Source organism: Vanessa tameamea, chromosome 2, assembly GCF_037043105.1.
Source record: "Vanessa tameamea isolate UH-Manoa-2023 chromosome 2, ilVanTame1 primary haplotype, whole genome shotgun sequence".
In the NCBI taxonomy this organism is placed as follows: domain Eukaryota; kingdom Metazoa; phylum Arthropoda; class Insecta; order Lepidoptera; family Nymphalidae; genus Vanessa; species Vanessa tameamea.
In genome coordinates, this window is record NC_087310.1 from 8,186,279 (window position 1) to 8,199,264 (window position 12,986).

General features: G+C 35.9%; 1 protein-coding gene across 1 annotated transcript; it reads left to right on the top strand.

Moving 5' to 3' along the window:
• The first annotated feature begins 117 nt into the window (after positions 1–117).
• Positions 118–12,635, top strand: LOC113398942 (patj homolog). The gene is made up of 17 exons (XM_064216622.1): positions 118–267; positions 345–445; positions 2,252–2,408; positions 2,556–2,722; positions 3,375–3,504; positions 4,096–4,208; positions 4,586–4,755; positions 5,442–5,590; positions 6,312–6,389; positions 6,731–6,932; positions 7,276–7,428; positions 7,865–8,013; positions 8,152–8,337; positions 8,859–9,007; positions 10,779–10,914; positions 11,988–12,154; positions 12,292–12,635. Exons 2-17 carry the CDS (start codon positions 356–358, stop codon positions 12,466–12,468), a joined length of 2,373 nt encoding a protein of 790 aa, XP_064072692.1. The 5' UTR covers positions 118–267; positions 345–355; the 3' UTR covers positions 12,469–12,635.
• The last annotated feature ends 351 nt before the right edge of the window (positions 12,636–12,986 follow it).

Here is a 12,986-nt window from a genome sequence, read left to right on the forward strand (position 1 = left end):
GGTAAGGATAAAGAATTAATGCTTAACGAATTTGTCAAAAAGCTGTATGGTACAATACTTTTGCGTTTAAATAAATGTCAGAATCAGAACGTCAATCTCCATTCCCAAGTCAAAGTCCAAAGAATGAAAGAATTTCTCAAAAATATCAAATTCAGCTTTTCTTAGATATTTATTCATTAAATGTTTTGGTTTCATGTTTCTTTAAAATAATTAAATTAATGTGATTTGTTTAGTGAAACTTTTCAAGGTTCTTCTAATAAATATAAGGTTAATTTGTGTGTTTTTAATATTTTTGGAATTTGTAATATTTATCATGTTTTACAAATCTTATCATTTTTTTTTAGAAATCACTATAATGCATCTTGGAGTTAATATATCAAATGCTCTTCAGCAATTAGAAAGTGTAAAAGCTGTCGTTGATCAGAGTGATGATCCGAAGTTGAAGGTAAATAAACATAAAAAAAAAACCAATATTTAACTGTTTATTCACTACTATGATTTTCTTTTACTCTTAAATTGTAATTTCAGTGTAGCGATTAATATAAATACTTGTTTTATCAATTATGAGATATAAAATTGGCATAAATAAAGCTCAATATTATTTGTCGAGACAATTATGAATTACCTTACCTACATTTGTGGTATATGGTGGTTAATAGCAGCGTTTTACCTGAAGCAAAACGCATATTAAAATTCTTACCTACACTGGAAGCTTTATTATGAGAGAGCATATCTGTTTCTGTCGATTTTCTACCAGAATTCGGTCACTTTTTACTCTTAGTGGGGCCGCCTGGTAGTTGCGTGGCAGATTTTTGTTTACGTTAGTTTTGCCGCGCCATATTTTATCATTTGCTTATTTTCACCAGGCAGAATTAAAGTGAAAGCTTCCAGTGTAGGTAAGTATTTTAATGTTTTATTTAAGGTAAAACGCTGCTTTTAAATTACTTGACATAACGGGAAGATTTATTACAAGACCTGTTTATTATCGCCTGAAGGTGCCGCTTAACTTTTAATGTATAATATAGGTATTTAACGCCAATGTGATGAGGATTAAAAACACAAAATTAATTGAATAATTAATTTATTGTACTGGTAGAATAAAGTACTGAAAAATAATTTTGAAAACTAACATACATAACTGTAAATCATAATATTTACAAATGTAATTCAAAAAATGATTGGTTTGTATAATTTGGTAACACTACCAGAAACATTATTATTAATAACTTTACATCTATGAAATTTCCGAAACAAGTTACCTGATCTCCAGTTGCCAAAGGCCAGCATTTCCTCTATAGGATGATTTTCCAGCCAACTTTTAGAAGCAATTGCAGAATACACAGTTTCAGGCATAGCTGCTTGATGTCAGCTTCTTGAAACTGAGATTCAATTCAGCCTGCTATTGCTATATGTTGAGCAGATTTTACTTTACCTTTTACTGTAACAAAATAAACTAAATGTTTTCGCAGCATTGTGTCACTCAACAAGCTATTGTATTTTCTATTCAGAAAATAAGGTTATGGTTATTTTTATGAGAGTTTGAAAGTAGTTTCCAACCAGATTGTCTATAATTACTATTATCCATTTTGGACCCGAACTGAGGCCAAAATACAATGCTTTGATCAGCTTTTATGTAATGATTTTAATCAATTAGAAGTAGAGTTATATCATGTATGCACCTACCTGAACAAAGTTACAACAGAATCGCAGTACGGCGAGTTTTATTATTGCAATCTACTCTGTATTAGATATGATGTAATGATTTCTTAAGACGGGACAGTTGTTCAGAGTTCCATGTACTTACCGCCTTTGACCGCCCCCACATTTCCAGACCTTGAGAAAGATGTTTTCGACTTTGGGAGGTGGAAGTACCGTCGAAGTGTGAGGTGTCGATTAGATTTGTTGCAATAACCCTACAGGTGTGCCAATGAAAGAGTAAAAAGTGACCGGAAACTGGTAAAAAATCCATGGAAACAGATATGCTATCTCATAATAAAGCTTCCAGTTACTGTCAAGTAATTAAATGATGCCATTTAAAAATGCAGATTGCTCTAAGATATCAGCTTATACTCATAAAATAGTCAAACTAAGTGTATTTGTCAGTATAAGTATAAAAGAGATTGTACTTTGTTAACCTAACCATATTTTAAACTGAATTATTCTACAAACAATATACTAAAGTTATTATATTTTAAGTAATGACATTTGTGTTATTTATTTATATAAAAATTAAAGTAAATTGTGTTTTTAGGCTGCAACAAATGATGACTTAAACCTACTTATAAATCTTTTGGAAAGTCCTATATTAAAAAGTATTGCTACTCTACATGATTCCGTTGGATTGCTTGCCACTCAAGTAGCACATCATCCATCTATATTGCCAGGAGATTTTGACATCACTCCATCTGGTATAGTCTATGAAGAATCTATATATTTTATTCTACTTTTAGTCAAATTATTTTTATTATATTATTAAAATTGTTTAGCTTTGCTTCTATGAATACAATGAAGGAACTTTTCTTTATATAATATAATTTATGATTTATAATTTTTAGGTGACTTAGCTTTACAAACAAAAAATCTTTATGGTAATCATGAGGGAGAAGAAGAACAAAGAGTTCCTCAAGTGTCACCTCCACATAGTTTGGAATTTGGATCAGACAATGAGCGTATACTTGGCCTAGATTCTGCTTCTGTAGACTCCAATATGTCTCCTAAACAGGTTAATATTTTATTCAAAGCATTGCAACTGACAAATAAAAACATTTATCCAAATCTTAGATGCATGAGTAGTATGTAAATGTGTAAACTTGGTAGTAGGGTTTTGAGCAAGCCCATCTGGGTAGGTACCACCAGATATTCTACTGGCAAACAGCATTACTCTATATAATAGTATTGTTGTGTTCCGGTTTCAAAGATTACAGAGTCAGTGTAACTACAGGCACAAGCGATATAACATCTTGGTTCCCAAAGTTGGTGGTGCAGTAACTATGTTTTTGTAATTGTCTATGGGCAGTGGAGACCACTTACAATATAGGGGACTATTTGCCTTTCCGCCTAAAAAAATTTAAAATACAATTATACTTGCTGCAAAGTTAGTCATATTGACACAATATAAGTAGTTTTATTTCCACAATTAAATATTGAATTATTGATATTTTAACTCTACAATCTCTATTATTAGCAAAAACTTTAGGGACTAATAAGGAGAATGGATTGTATAATACATTTTATTGACCATTAAAAAGGATTGATTTTGACTTCAAAATTAAACCAGAATTTTAATCTTGCGTAGTTGGAATCAGTAGCTGGTATAATACAATACAAATTATGATGTAGCAAAAATTGGGATAATAATTTTATTGATATTTCAGAATCGAGGCTTACTTGATATGTCACGAAATGATGATTCTTTAATATCAGCTTCAACTAATATTGTAGCAGGGGATTGGGCTCAGGTTGAAATTATCAATTTAGTAAATGATGGCACTGGACTTGGATTTGGTAAATACTGTGTACTTATTAATTTAAATATAGTAATAATCATTATTGTTTAAAAGTCTTTCTTGTTAATTAAAAAAATATATTTGTAACAATTTTATAGAAATTTCTAGATAATCAAAAATAAATTTGTATAAGATTTAGTTATGACTATCTCCATTTGTTGGCACACTTGTGGCTAAGTTACTAATTATCAGCACTAAATTAGGCAATTTATAACATTAAAATTAGAGTAAATCGTTATTTTATGCAAATATACAATACTTTCATTATAAAATATAATAAATGTATTATAAATATATATAAAACCAATATCAAGTTAGGTCAATTATTGTCTTTATAACTTACGTCTTTATCTCTATAATTACAAAAATTTTAGTTTGTATAAAGTGTATGTCATAGACACAAATAGTTGTAATAGAATTTGAAATAGCTTTTACAATTGAAAATATAAAATAATATCAGTAAAATTTTTATATTGTTGTGTTTACATTTCGGTATAAACTTTGGTATAAAACCTTGTCTTCATAGATATGTTTTGTAAATTTATAATATATATATATATTAACATGTACTTGTTTGTGATGTGTGCAGGTATAATTGGGGCTCGAACTAGTGGTGTAATAGTAAAAACTATTCTCGCCGGCGGCGTGGCTGATCGCGATGGACGACTCAAATCTGGCGACCACATTTTACAAATCGGCGACGTAAGAAAGCTATTAAAGTCACGATAAATATATTACTTTAATATACGAATTTATTTATTTGTATTGCCAACAAAAGTTAAAACGATACATTTCAAACATCTCATTTTTAATTTCTTACATGATTAAAATGTCCTTTTAAGGACGGTACATCGTCCTATGCATCTTTTTTTTATTAGTATAGTAGAAATGGCCCATTGTAAGGAGTTACCCCTCCAATTTAGACGAGGGGTAGGATTGATCCTGAGGCTTTTTTCATCGCTAGGCTACTTTTAAACTACTTTTGACTCTTTTCATCAATAAAGAGATATTAATACGTATAGTTTGAGACCGGTATACACGTATGTGGTATCCCAGTGCTGAGTCGGTGCGTGTTGCAGGTGAGCCTGGTGGAGATGGGGTCGGAGCAGGTGGCGGGCGTGCTGCGCGCGTCGGGCTCGCGCGTGCGGCTGGTGGTGGCGCGCGCCGTGGACCCCGCCGCGCCCCTCGCCGCGCCCCTCGCCGCGCCCGCCGCCGCGCCCCCCTCGCACGCGCCCGTCGTGCCCGCCAGGTGCTCTATTTGCTTCCGTCCATTGATACAACTTTCATCCATACGGAGTCATTTCTATTATTTTTGTACTATTAACTAAACTCATGTTTTTTAATTAAGTCGATGAGGCATTAGGTTATTTAATAATTTAAAGAATAATTACAGTGATAAATTCACTCACTTAAAGTTAAAGTCCACGTCAAATACTCGCCACTATTCAAATAAATTAGATAAAAAAAAAATCATTCGTATTTTTTTGCTGTCTTGTAAGCACGAGCGTCACTCAAAGGTCTTAAACAATTTGTAACATAGCAATATTTTGTAAAATATGTTTCTTATAACCATTTTTATAGTAACTTAACTAAATAATAACTGAGATTCACTGAATTACTTAGTCATAATATTATTAAATAACAAAAAAATCATAGAGAAAAATATTCTAGATTAAAGGCGAGGCACAGCTAATCTTCTATATATATAAAAGCAAAATACCAGTCACTGATTAATCACGAAATCTCAGAAACTATAACACCCACAAACTTGAAATTTGGCGGGTACGTTCCTTATAGGGTGTTACATCCATTATGAATTTTATGAAACTCCACCCCTAAGGAGGTAAAATGGGCCTCGGAAGTTTGTGTTTTATAAATTTCGCGCAGGGTAAAGCCGCAGGTTCAGCTAGTATTATAATAATAAAACAATTCCAGATTACTATCGAGTCCTGAGGCCTTAGACCGCTATCTCATGGATGCTGGTTTCGAACAAGTGTTCCATACGCAGCCTACTCCGATAACATTGAATAGTAACGTGTCAAAATTCGTTTTTGATGCTGCTATCACACCCCCGCCAGAATCAGGTATGTATTTGTCATTGCATTAGAAGTTTTGTCCTTCTCCTCCGTATGACGACCTCCGTGGTCGAGTAGTGTGTACACCGGTTTTCACGGGTACGCTACTCCGAGGTCTCGGGTTCGATTCCCGGCCGAGTCGATGTAGAAAAAGTTCATTAGTTTTCTATGTTGCCTTGGGTCTGGGTGTTTGTGGTACCGTCGTTACTTCTGATTTTCCATAACACAATTGCTTTCGCTACTTACATTGGGATCAGAGTAATGTATGTGATGTTGTCGAATATTTATTTATTTATTTATTTATTTGTCATATGTAAATAATATCTTTATTTATGTAGGTAATCAGCAATCACAAATTATAAAATAGGTATATTTTATACCACCGCCTATTGCACCTCATGCAACTTTGTGTAGCAATATTGTAATTTTTAGTTTTAAGTTTGGGTGCAATAGATAATTCATAAATAAATAAATATATTATAACTATTAGAGCTGCCTGAACCAATGGTCCCGTCTGGAAGGTCCGAACTGTATCGCTCTATAAATTAAAATTTAGCATCCGCTCTCAAAAGAATTAAAAATGTGACAGTTGTCCCTTCAAACGATTCTGATCACGTGACTTATTACGTCACGGTGTTCACACCCCACAGATACAACAAAATCAACTGAGTTATTATTCGTAATCGACGACATAATTATATATGATATTTCTACAAAAAAAAATTTGCAGATGCAGAGTCACCTGAGGTCGATCGATTTACCGTACAATTGAAGAAAGACGAAAATGGCTTGGGCATCACAATAGCAGGTACAATTGTCAAAATGCCTAATTTTTTTTATAACTGTTTGTCTCCCGTGGCTTCGTGAGTTAGCCGTCCTCGGTATACAAGCTTGCTTCTTACCAAATTTCATCAAATTCGGTGCAGTGGTTTGGCCGTGAAAGAGCAACAGACCGACTGAGTTACTTTCGCATTCATAATAATAGTATAACATGACATGGCTTCATCTGTTTTAACCACAACACGATTATTTTTATGTGTTATTAAATAATATTATATTAAAAATATTTTTTATTAAAAATTATAAAAATATTTTCTTCGCGAAAAGTATGCGATTGTGGTCGTTCATATGTAACATTACGGCTGCAAGGTTACGTGTGCGAGAAGGAGGAGCTGTCCGGCATATTCGTGAAGTCCGTGACGCCGGGCAGCGCGGCCGCGCTCAGCGGGAAGGTGCGGGTCAACGACCGCATCGTGGCCGTGGACGGCGTGTCGCTCGCCGGCAAGTCCAACCAGCGGGCCGTCGACGCGCTCAAGCAGAGCGGGAACGTCGTCACCTTGGAATTAGAGAGGTACTAGGCGGGTGGAGGCCGAGTCCCTGTTATCCGGATATATTTTAAACGTGTAAACAAAAATAGTGTAATAATAACCTATTCCAATCGAAGGACATTTTGTGCTAAATATAGTATTAACGCATGATACAATACTTCTAAAGTTCCGAAAACAACTTCGCCGAACGTTCAGGACTCCACTTTTCACGAATCCATAATGAATACCATACCGACGATTGATTACATACCATTCGAGAGAATGTTATCATTCATCATCAATTGCAATGAATGGTACATGGTGCATATGTAAACTGCATTTGAATTCGTAAATGTTATTTAAATAAAGATAGTAATGCTTTCCCAGATATCTGCGCGGGCCGAAGTTCGAGCAGCTGCAGCAGGCGATAGCGGCGGGCGAGACGGCGGCCGCGCCCGCGCACAACCCGTTCCTGCACATGCACCGCCCCGAGCCCGCGCCGGCCGACCACGACATACAGATGACGCACCTGCCCACCACGTGAGTGTACCGGGTCACGGCTATAACGGGGCGTTTGACTCAATTATTTTGTTTAGAGCGAAACATTTACAACATTTTCTTACATTCAATCTTACTATTACTGTTAAAATTTCTTAAATTATTTTTAAATACAATTTATTTTTCTTAGTCACGGTGTCCTCTCTCAATTTCTTCTGTCTCGTAATTCAATTTAACGGCAAATTCGTCTTGTAAATCAAGGGTCCGGAAGACGCAAGTCTATCGGCTCCATCTGTTTCCCGAGTTACTTAAAAACTGAGTTTGTAGTTTGTACTGATAATTTTTGACAGAAAAACTCAATGGCTTTAATGTCCGACACAGGGGATTGAACCCCGCCTGTTGGTCAAATCCAATGAGGCAGGTAATCATACACAAACAGACTTTAGTTATGTATTAATGAATTACATGAATATCGTAGCCTGGAAACAAATGTGGAGGAGAGCGAGCCCTCCCCCCCGCGCAGCCCCGCTCCGCCCCCGCCCGCGCCGCGACAAGCGCCCGCCTTCGAGATGCCGCGCACCAACGAGCAGAAGGAGGCCATCAAGAGGAAGTGGCAAGCTATACTGGGTATTGGATTTTTTCCTGTTTCAATGTTTTAAGTTGATTATTATAAATCTGCATCTGCATATTACACGAGAACAAAACCAACTACACTGCTTAATGTGTAATATATTTTAAGAATATTTAGAAGAAGGTCGGTTGCAGGCGATGAGGTGGAGATAGTGGTGGGCGTGGTGGTGCGAGGTGGAGGCGGACTGGGCATCTCGCTGGAGGGCACCGTGGACGTGGAGGGCGGGCGAGAGGTACGCCCGCACCACTACGTGCGCTCCGTGCTGCCCGAGGGGCCCGTGGGCCGCGCCAACGTGCACCGCCCGGGAGACGAGCTGCTGGGTACGGCCTCCCACGTGTCTATATATGTACCAGGGTCACATATCCAGTAGTTTCCAGTACACTTTTTGTATAAACATACGCTTACCTGAATTATGGGAAAGTAATACATTAATGCACAGATATGTATATATATTTTTTTTAATTGGATTGTAGTGTTTTCATTGAATGCTACCTACAACTGATCTTACTAAAGAACATCAGCAGACTTAATTTTCGTACTAAAATGAAATCCTTAAAATTGTATAATAATAATAAGAATTTTATATGCCTGCGCACAAACAAATCGAATTTCTTGACAATCACCTACAACATTTTATTGGTCAGGCTCGTCTTTTAAAGTAAAATAATTATGCGTGTACGGAGGTATGCACATTCACATAAGCTCAAATAAGAGGGAGGACTAATATTAATCAATATGTATTACATATTGATGACATCGCGTGGTATGGTGCTATTAAAAAACTTGCCGTGTCGCTTGTTTAAATTATAATTTTAATTTCGTACCGTTGGTGCCTTTGCAGAGGTGAACGGTCACCGGCTGCTGGGAATGAACCACCTGGAGGTGGTGTCGATTCTGAAGGAGCTGTCCAGCGAGGTGTGCATGGTGTGTGCGCGCCCGAGACCCGCGCCGCCCCTCGACCTCGCGCCGCCTGCCGCCACGCTCGTCAAGGTAAACCCCCCCCCCCTCCCCGTGCCACCACCACACTACACTGCTATTATAACACAATAGCACCACCCAACCACAATAATGTATCACGCATAACTACACCAACCTAATTAAAGATTATATATGTAAAAAATAACTATTGAAATATATTATTTTGTGATATTGAATACTAGGAAGAAATAAGTTGATAAGAGATCAACAAATAAACACTTAACGTGACGAGGTCACCTCTGCACATAAGCATTATAGACATTCTAGACATTCCATAAACTGTTTTTGTTTTCTTTCTGTGAACCATAGTTGTGTCATTATTGAAAATAACTAAAATGTGAATATAATTTTTTTACAATTTAAATTTGCTATATGAATTTTCGTTTTGTTATATCTTTTTTCACTGAATACATGATTCGTTTTATTATAGAAGGACATTTTAGAACATTCCAGAATAGTGGGATACGCAGCTTGACAGCTGGACCAATCAAATTGGGACATAATGTCATATTAAGCATACTACATAAATATGGTTACAAACATAGTAAATACCTAATACACAAGGTTGGAATTTAAAATAGTAGATTTTAATACAATGTCACATAGCTCCTGAAGTTTCGGTATAAATTATGAAACACTGTGTCAATTTATGTATTAACTTTTCAGTGATCTTCAAAAACAAGATTTTTATCACCTTTATAATTTGACAAGGTACCGATTTTTAGTGTTAGAAGTAAAAACTCGATAGCATGAATTAGTGTTGCATCTATTAAATAATATAGCATGTGAAAATAACATGAATGAATGAACGACTTTTAATATTCCGTCAGGATGTCAAATCGGTGTGTTTCGTTACATCTTAAATAATTATCTTCTTAGCCAGCAATCGTTTCATTTCAGTTAATATTACTTACAAACGTTATGTTTGCTAACCATCGTAGATAACGCTGAATGGTACTACAAATCTTAACTAGCATTTTCTGTTTTGAACTCTTATTCATTTAATATTTATGTGATTGATTTAAAACCTGCTACTACATTACAATTATTCTTTCAGAATAGTGCAAGTATTCTTTGCATAAGTTTAGTGTGATATTAGTATAACTTATTCTAATCACATGAGGAGTAAAGACGAATAAATCACTTTGACATTGAATTAACATGTTATTAATTTATCGTAAACGACGTCGAGATCTTAAATGTTCAACGTTCACAATATGGATTCATAAGAAATTGGCGTTTCGACTCGATCGAATATTTAAATCTATGGTTTGTTTGCCTCTACTCTTTCTTCGATTGGAATAGAATAGGAGAATCTAATAATAATTATTATTTATGTGAAGAAAATAAATATTAGACTTACAAAACACAAAGGCGTAGTGCTTATCTAACAGAACAAAAAAATAATAAATTAGACGTGTGTCAGACAAAAGTCTTATTTTAAAAGTATACGTGTCCGTTGTCTTAGCTAGCTCGACGATACATTGATTTCGCTACTGTATATATAAAAGGGATGTTATGGATTTGTAATTTCGGATCTGGACATGGATACGGATATGAATATTGTATTATTTATATTGCAAAAGAAATTAATTAATTGTAAAAGAGAAAATTTCAAGGTCACTTTTATGTATTTGGAATATTAACAGAAAATCAATTTCTTAATCGGTTACGGACCGTTTAAGGTTTCGGATAGATTTTCATTTCGGATATACGTTAGTTACGGAGCTCCACAACAACCCCGTATAACAGTATGGTCATACACATGGTCACGTTCGCGCAGGCGAAGTCCGACGGCAGCCTGGCGGGCGCGGGCGCGGACGAGGGCGGCGCGCTGGGCGCGGGCGGGAAGGTGCGCTCGCGCAGCCTCGAGCCGCTCACCGGACTCGCCATGTGGGCCTCCGAGCCGCAGATCATCGGTGAGGCCCCGGAATACCTACATCATTGCATATCGACTGGAATTTAGGCGTCATGGAAAATTTGACAGAAATACGAGAATGAAAGTCTTGTAACGACATACATAATTATAGATTCTTTTAATTTAATTTTTAAGTCAATTCTTTCATCGGTATAACTTTTATCTATTTAAATCGAATGTAAATAAATATAAGAAATTCTAATTCGAAGGAATTAAAAAGATTAAAGAAATTATGGAGTTTATGAGTCAGTCAGTGTACGAGTCAGTTAATGGTATTTGGCTTGAATATACTCTACGTTTATTTCGCTTATAGAATGACTTATCATGAAATCTTCGAAACTATAGTTCCGATTGTGAGGAAATTTAGCATAGCAACTATGCTTTGTGGCTAAGAAATGATTTTTGGAAATTTCAATTAAGCCAGAGGGAATGGCAAACTACAAGAATTTAACGCCTACGAAGGCGGGACGGACAATTTAATATTATTTAAGTTACCGTTTTCTTTTGTGTATATATTATACTTTTATAACAGTTCTAAGGAAATATGAAAATTAGGAAAATAATATTTGTTATTATGACGTCAATCGAATAAACATTAATCTTATTAGACTTAGTAGACTTTGAATTCCAATAAATTTCTCTGAATCCCATATCGCTTCAATTCTAATCAGAATTTATATTCTAAAGTTAATATTATTTACATTAGTATAATTTATTATGTCTGCGATATCAATGGCCAGATAACTTTCATGAGCGCGATTAAAAAGGATAACATTGTTTTTAGGTCAGACAAGTTTGTGTCAAACAGAATTGTTACGAATACTCATAAGAACTATGCATCTTTTAAAAAATAGTTTTAATTAATTCTGTAATGGTTATGAATCATATTCTATTGTAATCATCAAATCATAAATGATACGCTTGAGTCTTATCAACGAAAACAATTATCATTTTATTGCATGGTTAGAAATAATTGTATGGTATTAATTCGTAATCTACAAATTATTTATCTAAGTATTTAGATTTAGATTAATGTATATTAACCCCAGGTATATCTACTAAATAATTTCGCAGAATTAGTGAAAGGAGAACGCGGCCTCGGATTCTCTATCTTGGATTATCAAGACCCCCTGCGGCCCTCTCATACATTGGTGGTGATCCGATCGTTGGTTCCCGGTGGAGTCGCTCAGCAAGACGGTCGGCTTATACCCGGCGACAGGCTACTGTTCGTAAACGATCAAGTGAGTTTATTATTCCAATTGCCCCTTCTCAGCGCAGTAGTAGTTCTCATTTGGTGAAATTTGATGTGAATCCGGCTCGAAAATGCGAGGGAAGCCGCCGGCGACAACTAGTACTATACACATTTATCTCGATTTAGAACCTAGAAAACGCCAGCCTGGAGCAAGCGGTGGCGGCGCTCAAGGGCGCGCCGCGCGGCGTCGTGCGCATCGGGGTGGCCAAGCCGCTGCCGCTCGCCGACGCGCCGCCGCCGCTGCCCGCCAGCGCGCCCCCTGCGCCCGCCGCGCCCGCCGCGCCCCCCGCGCCCGCCGACTGAGCCTCGCGCTGCGCACTGCGGCACGCGCTGGGAGCTTACATTCGATATATTATTCTAGAACATGTGATAGATGACTGTAGCGAGCCTTTATCTGTACCTTTTTAGTTGTATCTTTTTTGACATATTCAAAGTATTTTTACCTAATTATTTATAAATTTTATTAACAAAAAACTTTTACACTTGAATGTATCCCCTAATCGGTATTAAATATAGTAGTTATATTATTGTATTCTTAGGTTACTTCAATGATTATTAGGTTATCGAAAATATTATTCTATTAATTATAATTATGACGAATGGTAGTTAAATCTTAAGTATCTCGTATTAAATTTGAATACTTTTATTATGTATGATGTTAACTACTTGACTAAGACTTAGATGTATTTCAATTTGACTATAAAAATTGTTAATGTCACAGATCATATTTTATTTTGTACTCTTCGTGACACGATAAATGCAGATTAAATATACATATATGTAAGAATAGTTAAAATAAAATCGATAATTACATTTTAATC

Coding starts and splice junctions, on each gene's coding strand:
- LOC113398942 (XM_064216622.1), top strand. CDS start 356: ATGCATCTTGGAGTTAATATATCAAATGCTCTTCAGCAATTAGAAAGT. Junction 9,008..10,778: donor CTGCCGCCACGCTCGTCAAG/GTAAACCCCCCC, acceptor ACGTTCGCGCAG/GCGAAGTCCGACGGCAGCCT. Junction 10,915..11,987: donor CTCCGAGCCGCAGATCATCG/GTGAGGCCCCGG, acceptor ATAATTTCGCAG/AATTAGTGAAAGGAGAACGC.